Source organism: Pristis pectinata, chromosome 26, assembly GCF_009764475.1.
Source record: "Pristis pectinata isolate sPriPec2 chromosome 26, sPriPec2.1.pri, whole genome shotgun sequence".
In the NCBI taxonomy this organism is placed as follows: domain Eukaryota; kingdom Metazoa; phylum Chordata; class Chondrichthyes; order Rhinopristiformes; family Pristidae; genus Pristis; species Pristis pectinata.
Window position 1 is genome coordinate 19,122,437 of NC_067430.1, and position 19,469 is coordinate 19,141,905.

Here is a 19,469-nt window from a genome sequence, read left to right on the forward strand (position 1 = left end):
CTGGAACTGCCATCTTCAAAAAGGTGAATGTACACCGCCTCAGATCTGTGTTCTTGAAACTGTCAGTTATTTAATCACATTGAACACCATCTTGGCTAACAGTTCCAGCATAGATTATTGAGTGGTGAATGGGGCCGGAAACCAAGGGCAAATTTTTCACTGGCCTCAACAAGCTTAAAGATTGACATGAAACTAAATGACCTGTCTAGTTCAGCTCCTCATTGACATCACAGCTGAGCAACCAGGGAAGCCCCCTTTGTTGCTATCACCCAATCATGCTTGCATTGTTTTTCACGTATAGAGTTGGTTATTGTTCGGAGAGCAGTGTGTTAATTCCCATCTGCAGTAAAACGCTGGAGTGAGGAAAAGGAAGGTATGAAGGAGTGGCTTCACAAAGAAAGGTGTAGAATGCCAGATCTCAAGGCTCAAATGGTAAAGAAACAGAAATCATTGCAATGCACTCTCAAAAGAAACTGAGCTGAGTAACAGAAGCACCCCATTTTCTTCCATATCAGCTGAAATGTGGGGTTTGGGAATGGACTGGAGATATGGGGAAGGGGACCAATAAGATGAAAACAGAAACATGTAAATGAGAGAATTATCTGATGAGATCCATGATTTCCCTCCCCAAAAGGGTGGCACTGTGGAACAGCAGTTAGTGCTGCTGCCCGATTGCTCCAGGAACCTGGGTTCAGTCCTGACCTTGAAACTATACAGTCACAAAGTGAGGGTGCAGTTTCCTCCAAATGTCCAGTTTTCTGCTACATCTCAAAGATGCGGTGGTCAGTTAATCAGCCACTATAAATTACCTTTTAGTGTGGGTTAACTATAAAAAGAATCAGAAGGGAATTCACAGTATGTACGAGGGCAAAGTTGTACGAGTACGGGGAGTTAGGACTACTAATGGGACTGATCCCCAGGGAGCTGGCGTCGACCCGATGGCTGCCTCCCTTGTTATAAGAAATTGAACTTAAAGCTATTTCAAGGATTCCTGCACACATCAGCAACCGTCAAACCTGTTTCAACAGTATCTTTGCTGAAATATAATGTTTTAAAAACCATCAACAAATAAATTCAAATTGATTCTTAACAAGTAAAACTTCCTTAAAGGTACATAGCTCTACTTCAATGGAAACAGAAAATAGTTACCCAGCCTAATCTCACCTTCCATAGCCTTGCAGGCAACAGCTTTTCATATGCACATTGAAGTACCAAGTTCTGCTTCCTACAACCAATAAGTACAAAAACTCAAGTTCCCTCTAATTCTTCTACCAATTATTTTACATCTTTGCCTCCTGGATTTTGACCCCTCTAAGGAAAACGTCCTTTCTAATTACTTTAACCAGGCCCCTCAATTTTATATACCTCCATTGAATCTCCCCTTCAGCCCTCTTCTAAAGAGAACAACTCCCAGCTATCTTTTATGTAGTATGGTGACCAGAACTGTACATAGTGCAACTGCTGCCTTAAGCAGTTCTAGCATAACCTTATTACATTCTATGTCTCAGCCAAAGAATAGCATCTCATGTGTCTTTTTACCCACCTAACTGACCAGTCCTCCTACCATTAAGGGCCTGGGGACATAAACTCAAAAGCTCCTGTTTCTCCTGAACACTTCCTTAGCCCATTGCGCCTCCCCAAATGCCCTGCCTGACACTTATTCAGATGGAATTCTAGGTGCCATTTTCTGCCCAAATGACCAGTTCATTGAAATCCAACAATATAAAGTATTCCTCAGTGTCACCCACATGGACAATGGTTGTATCATCAGTGAGTATATTCATACACCCTACATTTAAGTGTAAGTCATTAGTATAAACTACAAATAGTGAGGGATCAAGCACCAAGTCCTATGAAGCATCACTGGAAACAGCCTTCCACTTGCTAAAACACCCAACAACATAACCCCTTGCTTCTTGCTCCCAAGCCAGTCTTGAATCCAATATGCCACTTCCCCTTGGACTTTAATGTTTTAAAGCAGCCAACATGGCAGGAACTTCTCAAAAACCTCACTGAAATAGACTTAGATTACTTCAAAAGCACTGCCCTTATAAAACCTCCACAAAAAATTAAATTTAGTCAGACTGTCTCTTAACAATTCCATGCTGTCTGTCCTTGATTAATCCGTGCCTTCCTAAATGAAGCTTATGTTGTCCTACAAAATTGATTCCAATAATTTGGCCATCACCAAAGTTAAACTAACTGGCCCGTACTTCCTCCTTTAAACTACAGCTTAATGTTGACAGTTAACAATCATTAGCAGTTCTGTACCCTCTGGTTCCGCATCTGTAGCCAGGGAGGATTGAAAAATGGTGGTCTAAGCTTCTGCAATTTCTTTCCTTGCTTTTAACAACCTGGGCTGGATTTCTTCCAGGCCAAGCCACTTCCAGAGATGCTCGTTTCTTTAATACTTACTCTCATGTTATGGTTCTCTCATCCATAGTTCACTCTTCCTCTTCAAGTACACGGACAGCCTCTTTTGCAAAGATAGACACACATAGAGGTTACCTTTTACTTTATATAATTACTGCCCAGATAAACGACCACATCGTCTGCCTTACCTTAGGCAAAATATCAAATGGAATCCTGTGAAATCTTGTGGTGTGAATCACTGAGACATTTTTATATACCTGGCATGTGTTCTAGGTGTGTAGTCATAAATGGGAGAATTTTCTTTATTATTTTGAAATGAATTTTTGTGCTCAAGACTGAGAATAATTCCCAGTGTTTGCTTCTGAGCTCAGTATTGCAAACTCTCATGTAACCAATGTAGTATAGACATGATTTTCCACAAAACTCTTTCTACCCAGGCATTGTCCTGTAATGCATTGCAGAGATCTCTCCATTTTGCACACACAGCCATCTGTGATCTGTCCAAGGAACACAGACAATTCACATGCAAGCCCTATGTCCACAGAAGAATACTGAAACTGTTTCAGATTAATTCTTGGCAATCTTCTTTCCTTCAAGGCCATTCAGTCCCGCTAGTCTGTCCTTCCATTCAGTTAGAGGACTGATCCATACTTTAACCACATTTAGGTAAAGATCAGACAATTTTTACCTCTCAATATACTTATTTAATAAAAAAAATCTATCACTCTTAGCCTGAAAAGTTCTAACCGCCCCTCAGTATCCACAGCCTTTCAAGAAAGACTGTTCCAGATCACATGAAAGTGTTTCTTCAATTTGCCTCTAATTGTCAGACTGCAACCATTGCTCCCGATTCCCCCAACCCCCATCCAATGGTTTCCCCATCTTATTTTCCAATCCTTATCCTCTGTTTTGGGAGAGTTTCTATCCCCCTGGAGTTAGAACATAGAGAAGACCAATAGTGAGTGGAATATTCCCCTTTATACAGGAATTCTTGTGGGGAATTTTCTTTGTTTAGAGGGGGAGTGGTAAAGTGGAGCTGGAGGATACTGTTCTTTACACATTAGTGACCACATTCACCTGTCCACTACACAATATTTTTTCTTTCACTTGACATTTCAGAGGTGATTATACAGATGGTTAACTTGGCATTGTCTTGCCCAAATATGCCCTTACAATCCTCTGCAGCCCTCCCCTGCAACCCTCCACATGCTTCCCTCTCCATAGCTCATGAGATCTTGTGTGACCCAAATGGCTTGCCAGCAGAGTACACCTGTTACCCCAAAAAACCAGCAGAGGGAAGCAACATAAAGGTTTACAACTTTATAAATAATGATTGAACACACTGGCTTCAGCCTCAACTGATGTGGAGGATTAGAGGAACGAGACAGGAGCACAAAGCTGCATTGTTTTTAGGGACTGTATTAAGATGCACTTTGAATTTATACAGTCAACTTAAAGCCTTTCAATTTGAGAGAGACTTTCTTACCAAATAGCTTATTAATCTCAAGTAGGACAGCAGTAATGTTCTGTACACAAAATTGGAAAATACAATAACACCTGACAAGGTACTGTTTTTAAAAAAAATAAACAAGTTAAAACACTGGGATTTGAACGGATATGTGCAAATGGCTGGTATTTCTCTCAATAGGTCTCCCATGTATTAAGTGAGCAAAACAATACCTACCATTTATAACGTAACACTGTTAAGCAAAAAGATGCTTTATCAAATCACCCTCAAACCAACAACCTTGCATTGGATTGGAGATAGTAGGGAAAGCAGAACCGAACTTGTGCCAAGTGAGAACCTGGCTAAATGTAAAAGTACAACCTCTGTAGGGTTTACAACTCCAGACACTTGTGTCTGGTTGCTAGTATGCATCATCCCTGAAGCTTAGTTGATTGGCTTTAGAAATTTAGGATGAATCTGCCAGAGAAATTGACCCCACTTATATTTTGTTTTTTTACTTCCTCCAAGAGTTAACATCACTGTGATTGGTAATATCTAATGGATGGATCAGCTTCTCCTTCGCGAACCTGGACCAAACACATCATCAGCCCTTGCCCATGATGTGTAGGCACAGGGCTGAGAAACTGGAGGACACAGACTTCCTGGAACAAGTATGCAGAACAGTCAGTACCTTTACAGAGGAGAACAGTAAGGAGAGCCAGGGGTGGGGAGGAGGGAAATTAGAAGCGTGGGTGAGAGGGAAATGGGAATGAAAGAGGAGAAAGAAAGAAAATAAGGAAAAATGAGGAGCCAGTAAGCATGATGGAACAACTTTAATCTATATAGAACTTTGAACAGAACCAAGGATGAAAAGCAAAGATAAAAAGCAATGAGAGAGGGATAGAAAGTGTGGGGAGGGGCCTCGCATACAATCTCCTAAATGGGCATCCTCAGAAGCTTAAACCTTTTGAGTTACAACACTTCCCCTCAATTTATATACTCTGGCTTTAAAAGGTAATTGGAATTTCAATATTCAAGCCTTTTGATGCTTGTAATAAACCAGTTTAATTGACATTTAGCAAAAAAAAAAATTGCATCACAAGGTTCATAAAAACATCAGCTTCAGGAAGAGTGAGTCATTACCAATAGCAATGAGATTTGGGGCTTCCCCCTCTCCTGAAGGCACCAATTCTAATTTGGCTGTGTCGGTTCTGTGATGCCAGGGTAGGTGGGGTCCAGTATGGTAGGTGCAAGGGGAGGAGAGTGCCAGGGTCCCTGGCAGCCCACCATTACCTTATCCATAAACCATTTGTTATCCTTGAGCATCAGCATTGACTGGGGGGAGACCTTACTGCTGAGCACAGCCCTGGTCTTGTCCTGACTCAGTCACTTTCCAACTAGAGGCACGACCAGGATTTCTCCATTCTGTGTGGCAGAATTCTACACTGTGCACAGCTACAACCTGCTATTGTAGCATAATTTTGGATAAGTACCTCCAGATTACCAGTAACGTACAAGAATTATTGGATACAGCATTCAGATATGGAGAATTTTCCAGGGATGTGGTAATTCTGAAAGTGGGTCAAAGCCCAGTCTCAGCAAACATCCTTCAAAATACAAGAAGATAGTCCAATGGCACAAATTTGTTGTTCCAGCACCTAAAACACTGTAAATGGGAGGCCATGTAAGGGGAAAATCCTGGCTCTGCCCTGCTAACACAGGAAAGAAGCTGAGAACTATGAACCCTCACCAAGAACAAGGATGTGTTCTTTATTCCAAACCAAGCTGAATTAAATCCAATGTACAATATGCAAGCTATGGACTTCCTACCTGGAATGTAGGGTACCAGAATCGAGTATTCCGTCTACATGACAAACTGCAGGAGTCTCCAAGTGCCCCCAAACCAACATACGAAATGTGACTCCTTTTCACAAGAATCCTGAAGAATTCTGAGTTCTCAGGGGAGCAGGGTAACCCTGGCTGGGTTCACTTTGTGACCTAGGATGGTGTATGATACTGAGGGTGATTGATAGTGGTAGGAGTTATTTATGGTAGATTGTACTGGACTTGATAATACACCATAGGTGGGGTGGGTGGGTGGGTGGGTTAGGCATGGTATACTTTGGTTGGGGGCAGAACACTGTAGTGGGCCAGTACATTAGAGAGGGGTGGGGTTAGGAAGAGTACACTGTAGCTGGGGAGGGAGGTAGTTTACGGACTGTACACTATGGAGGGTACCGGGGGTTAATGACGGTGATGAGGGATATTATGCTGAGCAGAATCTGTAGAATCAGTTCCAGAGTTTACAAGTTCTGGTTAGGATCATGCTTTTCTTGTCCCTTGGCCCTATGTCCCTAACCTCTGGCGTTATTCTCCCTGAAACAACACTCAATGCAACAGGAACAGCCTTCCACGAGCGTGCAAAGAAAGTGCAAATATGTACAAGTGAGCACAGCACTCCCCCCACCTCCTCACCCCACCACCCTCTCCCCAGATGAAAACACATGATGTTTCCAAAGAATGTTTAAAGAAGGTCAGGAGTGCAGTGGCTGGCTGGACTGGCTGTTAGCTGGGAGCTGCTCCTGGTGACTTGCTGTCAATCTTCAATGCAGATTACATCACTGACTTTATCTTTCCTTTCTCCTGCTTCCATTTCCTTCAGTCCTTCCGACAAGTGCTTTTTATCTGGGACATTCACAGCAGAAATATTTGTGGTCGCTGCAAACAAGCAGAATTCCTTTAGTATATTTTTCTTCTAGCTGGCAAAATTCATTGTTTTTCCCTAAACTAAATTTCTATAGTGCCTTTAATGTGGCAAAACTTCCCGTGGAGTTTCACAGCCACATAACAGGCGATAAGTTATCCAGGACGAGACTTTAGGACCAAATACTCGGTTAAAAAGTTTTTAAGGAGCATCTTGAAGTGGTGAGGTGAGAGGTTTGCAGAGGAAATTGCAGATAGTGCCTTGGCAGCTGAAGGGACAAGGGCAAAGGTACAGGGGATCCAAGTGAGGAAGAAACCCCACCCCAAAGGTTTGCATTGCACCAGTTTTGCTAGAGGTATTTAGTTTTATCCATTATTTGGCTCACTAGAGCTGCATTGGCCATGATCTTTAATCCTAAGATTCCCTCTGGACAATCATTTAATCTAGACCACTGTGTCCATGAGGCCAGTGAGATGTCCTGCCCCAGATTATCCTGATTCTCAGCACAAGGTTATCAGGGAGTGTGCCATGCCAAATTCAATCCACTCTAGCAAGGGAAAGAATTTCTTCCTCTTGAGCAATGTTCTTCATGATCATTCATTTATTAGGACTGGGCATCTTCTTATTGCCCAGACCGAGATGCCCTGGATAGAATGAGTGTCTTGCTATGCCACCTCAATGATTATACATGTGCTAGACTGGGGTAGGAGATTAGAGTTACAAGTCTGGTAGCTTCATGGTCACTTTTACTGATACCAGCCCTTATTTTCCAGATTTGTAGTTGAGGAATTTAGATGCAAGGATCTGCACTTCTCAGACCTACCGCTGATATAGGGACCCAGTGGCATCTGGTTGTAGTTGATGAGGGCTCCTGTCCCTGGCCCTCGGAAGGTGGGCCCAAAGCTGTTACCGTACATCTGTGCCGCTCCATACTGACCCTGTGGGAACGGCTGCAAAACATGGTTCATTTAAACAAAAATAAACCAGGTGGTCAAACAAAGTGTGGAGCAGAGAATTCACAACTTTAACCCTTTCCTTGTCTACAGGCATTGACTAAGTGATCAGCCAAGGGCACTGACCATTTTGTGCTTTGGACTTTTGACTATGGGTGGAATCTCGGTCACAAGTGACCCTGCCCTCACCCGGTGTAGACACTCACACACTCACACCCTCCACAAACAGGGAGCTTTACTGTATCCAGCTTGTATTGTATCTGCCCTGAGACTGATGGTTCATGTGGCACCTGATGAGGGAATATCTTCTGCTAATACCTTTCTTATTAATAAGGAGAAAATTCACACCAAAATAATGCCACAGAACATGTGTACTGAGTTTTTCTGACCCATCACTGCTGACTGGAGGAGTGAAACCCTCCGTCACTCCGGCCTTTTGGATTCTTTGGGATGTGCAGCCCAAGGGAAACGAGAGCGGATTAAACAGTAATGCTCCCTCACTCACAGTCCCCAGTGCCCACAGCCCTGATCCCATTTCTTACCTGCTGTTGGGGCTCATTCCCCCGATTTGCAAGTCGACTCAGGATACTTCGCTCTGACATCTGGAGCCGTGCTGCAACGGGTGGAACACGGGACAACATGTTGGGTAACCTCGTCACGTCTGCCTTCATGTCACTCAGGAGCTCCTCCAGCTGGTTCAGGACTGAAAGAAACAAAAAGCAAACAAAGGGCGAGGTGCTCAGGGCCAGGGTTTCAGTAGGGGACACACCAGCAACACATCCCAACAACAGCTGGCAACACTCAGAGCTGTACTGTGGCTCCATCTATCACAGTAACAGCACACACTAGGCACAGCAACATTCAGGAGGGCAGTGACAAGAACAGCAGCCATTAATAACAGAAGCTGCTACTAACAGCTAGCAACAAGAGGCCATCTAAACCCTTGTTCTAGATGTAGAACTTGGCTCTAATATTATGCTCAGCAACTTGCCTTTATATGGACTCATTTTTGCTGCTTTACCCTGTTATGAACTTCAATCCTTGTGTGTGCACTGGAGAAATGATAGATTGTGCAGAATGAATCACAACATCCTGAACTGGCGTCTGTACACAAGTCACAGGGTTCGGGGGGGGGTAGTGGTTTTGTTTTTAGAGTAGTTCAGAAAACAAAAGATTGAGACATTAAATTAAAAACAAAACTGTAAGGATCTGGCATCAGTGAAAGCGACCATGAAGCTGTTAAGACACAACTGATTCCCTAATGGAAGGAACCCTGCAAACCTTGCCTAGTCTGGGCCACCATGCAACTCCAGTCTCAGGTCAACGTTGGTGATTTTTAATTAACTCTGAAGTGGCGTCTCAGCTGTACTAAAACCTGTGTAGGCAAATGGTTCAAGTCAGCCACTTTTCGGGTCATTTGCTAGGCAATAAAGTCCAATCCTGGGGAGGACTTCCACACCCCAAGGACAGCACTAGAACACCGCTGCTCAACCTCGCTTTACTAAACTGCAGGTGGAAGCAGGCTGCTGTTGGAAGTTAAAGGGACATAATCTCTGAGTAGTTGATTGATCCTGAGCCAATCAAAGCACAATCCCAGGTTCAGAGTCAGGCTCAGTTTGCTAAACTTAGCTACAATGGTAAAATCTTGGTCCTAGGGGCAATGGGGGAGGAGTGGTAATTAAACTTGATGTGCACTTCCCCTCTCCTCCCTACCCAACCCAACCCCTTCCTAAGATAAACATACAAATACTGGAAAATCTGTTTGTATCTCAGATTTCCAGCATCTGCAGTTGTTTTACTAGCTTACAGTTCCGCTGCACCTCCCACACCACCACCATGCTCAGTCTCTTACTTCTGAGCAGTTTGATTCCACCGAGATTGCTACCCTTCTACCTCAGGAACAAGAGACACAAGGAGACTCGAGAGAGGAAAGTATGCTGGGCAGGGGAGGTTGGTGGCAAGAGGGAGGAAATAGCTGATAATTCATTGCTCTACAGACTGAACAAGTACAAATCACCTCCAATTGCCTCATAGCGAAATCAGGGCTTCAAATTAACAATACGACAGAGAATAGCATCAGCAGTCAATGAGATCCTAAGCAATTAAAAGCCAGGTTTACTAGTACATGAATATAAACACTTCCTGCATCAGCTTCAATGGAAAGTACGGTGCAAGAGGAAAAATTTGTAACTTCAAAACAAGTTCTACTACAAAAATACAAATTGGGGATTATGAATAAATATTCTCCTTAACCGTCCCTGCTCCAAGGAGAGATACAACACCCATGCTCAAATCATGAACAGCTTTGAAAAGTAAATAAATTATTTCCACTTGCAGGAAGATCGGTAAGCAGAGGACTCAAATTTAATTCAAACTGGCAAAAGACCTAAAAGAAAGGTGAGCCTTTACTTAATTTATGCAGCAAGTTCTGGAATATACTGACCTGAATGAGTGGTGGAAATCAATCCAATAACTTGCAGAGTACAACCATGCAAATATGCACAGGGGTGTAATTTACAGGATTTCAGAAACAAATAGGGGAATAGCACAGGTATACCTGGTTAGGTAGCCACCTTCCGTGCTGTAGAATTCTAGGGTTCGAGATCAGCACTTTACAATATACAGCATTAAGTATATTATCCCTCTGTATTTTACAGAACAAGGAGAATGTTGCCTCTGTGCATTGAACAGAATAAGGAGAATGATAGTGTAATGAATGAGAACACTATCCCTATATACAATCCCAAGTAACAGCTTGTAATTATGCAACACCTTTAACTTAATACAATATCCAAGTGACTCACAGGAACATTATCAAGCAAAATCCACTAAGTACACATAAGGAGAGGTAACTGAAAGCTTGCTGAAAAAGGTAGTTTTATGGAGCATCTTTGAGAGAGTGGGAGAGCGAGAGTTTGGGGCAAGGATTTCCAGAGCTTGGAGCCTAAGCAGCCAAAAGTACAATTACCAATGGATTGCAAGAGCTCTAAAGTGCTGGAGGGCAGAGATCTCAGCCTGACTTACAGCTGGAGGTGGCTAAAGAGAGGAGGCGGGTGAGACCAAGGAATGATTTGGAAACGATGCAAATTTTAAAACTGAAGCTTTACTCGACTGAAAGGGAATGGAGCTGAGGGACCGCACAGACCAGGCGGGCTGTGGGCAGAAATTCAGTCAATCACAAGATTATGAAGATGGGAGTCTGGCCAGGAGAGGATTTAATGGCCAATTCTAGAGATGACAAAGACTTGGATAAAGGTTTCTGCGGCAGAGATGAGGAAGAGCTGGACGATGTTACAAAAGAGTGGAACGCAATCTCCCGACATGCAGTCCAAGGATGATGAAAGGGTCAAAAATGACCTATGGCTGTGAACCATCCAGTGCAGCACCAGACAACAGCAAGGGAGAGGACACGGTGTCCTGTATCAGCAAACGGCCCAACAAATCAAAGGCAATGGTGGGGCTGAGAGGGGTGGTGGGGAGGTGAACCAACGTGATCATCCATCCCGGGGAAAGATAATGACTATTTCTGGATGTTGTTGCTGCGTAAAAGGAAGAACTGAGGATCTGGGGTTGGTGGAGGGAGGTCAAACTCGAACGTTAACTGTGCTGGAATGGGAAAAGATGCTGTTATTGCAGATGATTCTCAGGCTGCAGTTGGATCAATAGAAGCAGAAGCAGCTGAAATTGACAAGGTATTTTTAGAGACTGGAGTCAAATGTACCTAACACTGCATCAAGAGGAGGGGTGTCATGCAGGAGAATACATAACAAAGGGTACACTCTCTGTGTAGTGTACAGGGTTATACAGGAGTAGATTCCCCAGGCACTGAAGTGAATAAGTATAATTTGTGTACTGTATAGTAAGGCATTATGCCTGAAATCCAGTTCTTTCAAGTGCAGAGTAACTAACGCAACCCACATCTGCCCCCTAGTGGGCTTGGCATGCCGTACCTCAACAAGTTGAGCAGTGAAACATGGAGCAGGTTGCCGATATGGAGTGAGACTTACACTAATCGCTCACATTTCCACGTCAGCCAGAGGCTCGGTGTGGTTCATCCATGCATGGTGTTAGTTCATTTACCACAGGCCTTGAAGCTCAAAACAAGTCCACTTTAGGTCATTTCTTTAGTTATTGTTAAATTTCCACCATAAATCATTCCAAACAGGAATGAATTAGCTGCTCCCTCGGCTGGTGCAGCTGGTCAATGAAGACCCAGTTTTAGATACTGAGATAAACAGATTGAGGGAACCCAGGCCCAAATATTCAGCCAGAGACGGAGGAGTCAAGCTCCCTCTGCACTGTACCATTAACACTCCCAGAGCAGGTACAAACATTGATCATACAATAGAGTACAGGTCTCTCCACACTGAGCCACCAATCACTCCCAAGGCAGCTACAACAAAGCCCCCGCTTCACCGTCTTATAACTATGCATTAATTTTCCCCAACTTCAACCCACCCCCCTCACTCCACTATGTATTATTGTCTGTACCATGCAACCTGGCAGCTTTTGAAACTCAGGCTGAGGTGAGCCAGGCTCAGCCTGGTTGTCAGCAGAGCAGCCCAGCATTTTTAAGATCAGTGTGATAATATACCTCTTGTCCCTACTGTTTCAAATCTTTTTTATATCCAAAAATAAATTAAGATCACAATTACACCAGAGGCACTTCATTACAAAAAGCTGAATTTATTAGCAGATTTGCTAAAAAAAAGGAACAATTTTTACAAGATATTGCGGGGCAGTGCAATGGTGCTGAAACTATTCTCTTATCTTTCAATCTCTACGATGTCCAGGACCTGTCTGAATGGTCACTATGGAGACGGGAGGTAGACGGGAGGGGGGGGCCGAGCTCACGCGACAAACCTTTGTGCAGCACTGCATTGGCGGGCTTGTTGCCGGCCAGAGACTCCTTGGAGAGATGCTGGTGACTCTCGGCTAAACATTCAACCTCAGCAAAGCGTGCGTTGAGAGCCATGGCGGGATGATTGGGATCCTGGGTCATGTTGAGGTAAGCAGCTCGCCGTAGTTGCTCTTCAATCACCAGTGCCTGCTCCAAGAGCTGAGGTTGGGAAAAGTGAGATGGAGACAGGAATCAATGCAATTGATGAAAGCAGTTAACCAGCTCAACAACACCCCACCCACACCCACCAATAACCCACAGGCGGTGCACTGCAAACCCACACCAGGTTAGCCAGTGAGAAATGAAGGGAAGGGAAGGAGGAGCTGGGGGGTGGGGGGGGGTGGGGGTGGTGGTGGTGGTGGCAGGAAGTTGCAGAAAGTGGGCACAGGACCAAGGAGGGTACAGGGGCTTGCCAACTGGGACGTACTGGGAGTGTTGTGCAAGAGGGAAGCAGAAGGGTACAGTAGGCAGGTGAGACAGAGGAGCTGCAGGGTAAAGGCAGCAGGGTGACAGGGTGGGGATGGGAGTGAGGGAGCTGAGGGTGAGGAGGAAGAACAAATGAAGATGCATTTCTGAAGTCATCCTACACCACCACAGACTCCCAAACTGCTTTTCAACCGATAACTTTGTGAATGTAAAAACAAGGCCACTACCTCACACAATGCAACTTCCCACAAATTGTAACAGCCAGACAATCCGGAACAGCCAGATAGATATCAGCCTGGACACCCAGGAACATTTCCTGCTTTTTAAAGTAGGCTATGGGATCTTTCACATTCCCTTCAGAAAACGAAGGGTGGCGCTTCTGCTAGTGTTCCCACAGTGCTGCACTGAGACACCAGCTCCACATCAGCCACTCAAATTTCTGGTTTGAATCAACAAATTTCCAATTCAAAGGCAATTGTAAAAAGATTTGTTCACAGACACGTGGACGTGGGATTCATGCACATGCAAAGACATGCACTTAAAAGTCAAAGTTGAGTTTGTTGTCATATCCACACATACAGTACATGTGTGCACAGGTGCAATGAAAAACTTACTTGCAGCAGCATCACAGGCACATAGAACCTAGTGCCAAGACATGCACGTAAGCGCACACACACACGCAAAAACATGCTGCTTGTTGCCAACAGCCCCGTATTACAAGGGACTTCCCATAGTTCAGTAAAAATGTTGGCAGTTTCCTATGATATTAGAACATTTCTTTTATTAGCACTCCTCACCCAAACACCCAGGCTGGGAAAGACCTGAGAGCCAAGATTTTGAGTTAGGGGAGGGAGCAGAGAGTGGGGAGCAGTGGTGAAGAAGCAGGGATATCTAGGATTGTAAATGGCCTTATTCTGGTCGAGACCCCCAGTACCTAAATGTGAAATTGGCTGTCCCAGATAACATCAGCACAAGGCACCAGCTTTTCTGTATATATTTTTCATCCCAGCTACCTGACCTGTAAAGGATTGAGTGACTCCAGGACACTGTCAGCTGACAGACACAAAGAACCTGGATTTTGCATTCAGTGGCAAACTCCTTGGAGTCATCCTCTCAGCCAGGGATTCCAGGAATCACTGACTCCTTTCCAGTGTGAAAGCAGAAGCCCATCCACAACCTTATGTTTGTAGTACAATGTCAGCAATAATAAACCTTGGTCATGAGTAATGACAACCACAAAAGCAGCAGACTGTTGTAAACAAGGCATCTGGTTCAATGTCCTTCAACAATTGGGAAGGATCTGCAGTCTGCCCTGTAGACCCACCAATGTGCTGACTCCTTCAAGCCCCCTGAAATGGCCCAACAAGCCACCTAGATCAAGGAATGAGCAATAAAAGCTGTCCAGGTCCTGAAAAATGAATGAATAAACAAAAATTGTAAATACTTGTGCGCCTGCAGCCAAATTACCTTGAACCTCCTGGCTAGGAACTTGTTCTTCATTTCCAGGAAATTCCCCTTGTTCATCTCTGCTTTGAAAGGTTCATTGATGATAGTGTATCTGGGATCGTTTTGTATATCCTGCCATCGAGCATAGCCATGACTGCACAGAAACATTAAGGAGAACAGAACAACCGTAGGCAAGATGTCAACACGGTTCCTGCAGGGGATTTAGGGCAGGTGGATAGTTCATGGAAAGACTGTGGCTGTGTCAACAGAGCACCTTGTTCTAAATCTCCCTCCTGATTCTCCCATTAAAAAATCCCAGGGAAAATACTGCACAGGGTAGACACTACAAACACCTTTGTGACACTGTCCTGGTCTTTACCTTTAATGCAGAAATGTGACATTTTGTGTTTCACACGAGCTACCTGTGCGTTTTCCAATCTAATGCTATTTTCCTGATAAATAAGTAGTAAATAATTCATCCGGTGGAGAATATATGCCACAGATGGTTAACAAACTAGTCGCAGTAACCTTAGACCAAACTTGACACTTTGAAAAGCTCTAGTCGTCATGTCACAAACAGGAAACTGAGAGGTACAGGGGAACTTAGACCAGGAGCAGGGAAACTTTTGCTGGGAGGTTATAAACATCTGAAAGATCAGGAAGGGTGCTATTTCATCGAAATCTGATTAACTGAAATCTTCAAGATCATGAAGGGATTCAAAACAAAGGGTAGGAATGACGATTGTCCCATTTGCAGGCATGACAGGACCGAAAAGTATCGAAGGGGAAGCAAAGTTAAACAAAAGAAGGAGAAAGGAAGGGGAGGATAATCTGATGGAGTTTGAAGAATTCAGGGTGTAGCTCACAATGACGAACACTGCACCGTGAGTACAATGTGATTCTGTGATCTATAATTCAAACACCGTCTCTGCGAGTTCCCAACACTTTCCCTCAGTCTGCAGAAGTGTGTACAACCACCAGGGTGAGTTATTGCTGTCCTGCCCCCACCTTTCCACTTCCCCAGCCCCAGGCTCAGCAATAGGATACGCAACAATGCCAGCCAGTAGCCAATAGTCGTGCCTCCTGTGCCAGATATCATAGATCTTTCCAGAAGAAACAGCAGCTCGTTCTTCATTCTGCCAAAGCGTATGCAACTCTGACAAAACAAAGACAAAGTTGTGATCTTGTAAAGAGTGAAAACATTCCATTCAAAGATTGAGCCCAACTGTTCAAGTAACAAAGTTCTGTGGTTAGTCTCCAATATTACAAAACTGTTTGTCTCCAAGGAAACTGATGTGCTCAGGGAGGCAGGGTAGGGGAGGGAAGGAATCTCACCAGCACCGACACACAGTGATAGATTGGAAGAGGAGAGGGGTCCACCAGCACGGACCCAGGCTGAGGGAGTGGGTCCCACCAGAGGCAACAAGAGAATTAATCCTGTAGACACAAGAGACTGCAGAAGCCAGAATCTGGGACAACAAACAATCTGCTGGAGGAACTCAACAGGTTGAGCAGCATCTGTGGGGGGAAAGGAATTGTCGACGTTTCAGGTCAAGTCAGCTCAGGACAGAGTGGAGAGGGATGATAGCTGGTATAAAGAGGAGAGGGGCAGTGGTGAGACAGGGGCCAGTAGGTGATTGGTGGATCAAGGAGGAGTGAAGGATGACAGGCAGATGGAGCCAGGTAGGGGAGGGAGAGGGGTGGAGGTGGGAGGCAGAGGCAGAGGCAGGCGGGTGATAAGAGGAGGCAGATGGAGTGAGTTGGGGGGAGGGGAGGGTTAGAGAATTAATCTTGTTCCTCTCTAATGTCAACTTCAATGAAGCGGAGGCAGCAGGATTTATAGACCAGGCAGACACGGTTCGGTACCTGTGAAACCTCCATCTGCGATGTTGAACATAAACTTTCCTTTGGCAGCCTGCTCCTTTCTGCTCTCTTCCTCCGTCATGTCTTTCATTATCTCTCCATTCTGCAGACTTTCTGCAACATCTTTGTCCTCACTCGTCTCTTCAGCTTTCAAAGAAAAGTCAAATAAATACCATTCTGGGCAAAGTTCAATGATCAGAGCACAAGTGCAAGCCCATCTCAGCCCCTCCTGTCATCGTCCACCAGCGGACTGACAGTACCAGGGCACTATCGCCAGTAACTCTGTACTGCCCACCTCACCCCCTTCCCCTTCGCCTGGTGCCTGTGTCAGGGATCAGCAAACTCTGCACAAACACAGGTCAGGCAGCACTCTTGCCTCTGAGTGGGCAGGTCACCAGTTTGCTCCACTGCAGGAACCGCGGCCATAATGCAGGGCGACGCTCTGCGATGTCGTACCGAGGGACTGCCGCGCTGTCAAGATATATTCCTTCAAAGTGTGAAATCTCACAACTGCCTGTGGATCAGTTGGAAGATCACAGGGTATTATTGTGGAGCATCTGACCAAACTGCTCATCCTAAAACCAGTCATCATATCGCTATTTGTGGGATCTTGCTGTGTGACACTTGTACAGTGCAGCAGTGACTGCACTTCAAATGATCTTAACCAACTGTGGAACCTCCTGAGGAGGTAAATGTGCCAAAGAGGCAAGTGTTTGAGTCCAGGTGTGGGGTCATGGGGGGGGCAGAGGGCCTCATGCCCAGAAGCAACATACTTTCAGACCCATCCCCGCCACTGCATTTAATCAGCACCTTTGGGATGAGGGGGTGCAGCCTGCTCCTGCAGCTCACGCTCCCCTTTCTCCTCTGCTCCGGACTCGCTCACTTGCTTCTTGCACTCCAGTTCCTGAGGCTTCTCACTGCCGGAAGCAGCTTTCCCCCCGCTGGGAATCTGTCACGATAAAACCATTGGAAAACATATCAGTGCTGGTCCGGACGTTCCACTGCCCAGGCTGACCTGCTGGGCTCCTCCTCTGGAGCAGGAGAAGTTTCACAGGGGATGCCCCTCTCTGGGTCAGTGTTTGTAGATCCGAGACCTCGGTCCGGAGCCCATTGTTTGTGAGCGAAGCCAATCAGTGTGTGTTCAGACACTGAACTCGGTGGAAGGATGGTGACTGGGGACAGAAACCCTGACAGGTTTCCTCCTCCCTACACTAAGGTGTGGAGAGTTTCCAGACACAAACCAGCTAGAGCCAACAGTGCAGACTGGGGATTGGGGGTGGGGGACGTTAATGGGCAAATGCAAGGGAATAGGTTACAGGGAAATAAGTGAGGGAATGGCATCGATGGGATTGCTCCAAGCCAACACAGCCGGCTCAACGGACCCCCAGTGTGGTAGGGAAATACAATATGAAATAGGTTCGTGATCTTTTAGCTTTTACTATTGAAAGAACAGTTTGAGTAACGAGGGGATTCCCTCCAACAGCTGAGGGTGCAAAGTCACAAACTCCATGGCCACATCTTAGAGGGAAGGAGTGTTCATCACCTTCAGCTTGAGCCTAAACTTCTTATAGACTCAGCTTGTTCAATGGCTGGGCATGATTTTAGTTCAAACCAAAGTTAATGCTTCCATTGAAATAAAAAACAAAATGCGAGAGATACTTGGGTCAAGAAGCAGCTGTGGAGAGAGAAGCAGAGTTAGTGTTTCAGGTTAATGACCATTCATCAGTCCACAAGCATGACTCCAACTTCCAATCACCTGTCAGTTTAATAATCCATCTCATCCTGGCCTCAGTCCCCTAGAGTCTTCCAATAAATAGGCACATTACAGTCTCCAGACTCAACATCCTTGGATAATGACTCTGGGGTTCTCATTTATGCCTCCTCTAGACCCACCTGGTGCTTCTTCACTTGTGCGATGATTACCCACCTGCCTTGCACCATCACGCCTTCTGTCATTAACCCACTCCTGCCCATCTCTCCAAAGCTCCCCACTATGCCTAAAGCCTGTTTGTATTTTTAACTCTGTTGAGCTCTGATGAAAGGTCATTGAGCCAAAATGTGAACTGTTTCTCTTTCACAGATCTCACCGCTCTGCCAGGTTTTTCAGATTTCCAGGACTGTGTCTTTTGCATTAATGCAGCGATTGGCTGACACAGTGCCTCATGTAGCCAGAGTGAAAATAACTATCTTAGTATAAGTGTAACTGTTCATAACAATAGTTATCACTGCTTAATTCACTGCTTAAGACCAATAAATGTCTTTGAATCTCATTACCATAAAATAACTTCAAGTGAACAGAACCACTCTGACTTCTGTTCCAACCAGAGCACTGGGCAGCTCTCATTCATCAGCTCTGAAACTCAGTCATTACCCGTAACTCCAGGCACAGAGACTTGCTCACGCCCCTTCAATACTTGCCTCACACTCTTCCTTCTCCCTCTCGTTATCATCCACCACTTCTGCACAGCAGCCATTCTTCTCTAAGGAGGAAAAGAATTCCTTTGGTCAGATTAAAGCTGCAACACCACATGACGAAGCTTCAACACCCCACACTGGAAACAAGGTGACACAGGCCCAGCAACAGCTGATGGCCAAGGCTCTCATTGCTATGGGTTAAACTACTGATTGACTTAATTTAGAAGAACCACCCAATCCTTGAAGCTAGATAGTAGTGTGAGCTTGAAGCACCCCCATCACCCACTGCTGAGACTCCCTCCAATCGAGCTTCTTGGCCACTGGTCCAAGGAGCTACATATTATAGAGATGTTAAACTCTGGCTCAGTGGCAGCACTGAGTCTCTGCCCGAATATTATGGGTTCAAACCAAACCCCAAACTTAAGGCTGTAATGCAGAACTGACCTCCACGCTTGCCAAAAGGACCAAAGTGACAGACAGCAGAGGGCAGGCACACAGTCACGTCTATACCTGTGGAATATCTGGAGAGTTTATCTCAGCCGGTCAGCAACTTAATCTGCTGTAGCGAAAGCAAGACAAGCACACACTCACCGTCTTTCTCCAACACACCCTTCGCACAACAATCTTATCCCTCCCTTCAAAAACCCTCCTTTCCTTTCCAAGAACTCAGTGAAAGGTGAGCAGTTAACAACAAACACTTGACACTGAGTCACACAATGAGATAGTACAGCAACTGCCCACAATCTTGGTCAATGAGGCTGTAAGCAACATCCTATAGGAGGAAAGAGATGGAGAGGCAGCAGGTTCTGGGAGTGAGGTCCCAGACCTGGTGGCCTTGGCAGCAGAAGGTCCAGGAGCCAGAAATGCAGTAACGGATAGAGGGGACTAGCAGGAGGTCAAAACTGGAGGAGCACAAATATCTCCTAGGATTGTGCAGCTGGA

General features: G+C 45.2%; 1 protein-coding gene across 3 annotated transcripts in view; it reads right to left on the bottom strand.

Moving 5' to 3' along the window:
* Nucleotides 1–3,772: 3,772 nt before the first annotated feature.
* chd5 (chromodomain helicase DNA binding protein 5) overlaps nucleotides 3,773–19,469 on the bottom strand; it is a 77,044-nt gene continuing 61,347 nt past the window's right edge. For 2 of the 3 annotated variants that reach the window (XM_052039345.1, XM_052039344.1), the window contains exons 30-38: nucleotides 18,531–18,592; nucleotides 16,923–17,061; nucleotides 16,116–16,259; nucleotides 15,297–15,405; nucleotides 14,271–14,403; nucleotides 12,341–12,536; nucleotides 8,020–8,180; nucleotides 7,348–7,474; nucleotides 3,773–6,538 (exon numbers count right to left, since the gene is read on the bottom strand). In XM_052039345.1, the coding sequence (XP_051895305.1) occupies nucleotides 6,417–6,538; nucleotides 7,348–7,474; nucleotides 8,020–8,180; nucleotides 12,341–12,536; nucleotides 14,271–14,403; nucleotides 15,297–15,405; nucleotides 16,116–16,259; nucleotides 16,923–17,061; nucleotides 18,531–18,592 (1,193 nt within the window). In that variant the 3' untranslated portion in view covers nucleotides 3,773–6,416. The remainder of the gene's footprint in view (nucleotides 6,539–7,347; nucleotides 7,475–8,019; nucleotides 8,181–12,340; nucleotides 12,537–14,270; nucleotides 14,404–15,296; nucleotides 15,406–16,115; nucleotides 16,260–16,922; nucleotides 17,062–18,530; nucleotides 18,593–19,469) is intronic. The other variant, XM_052039346.1, reaches the window with a different exon arrangement.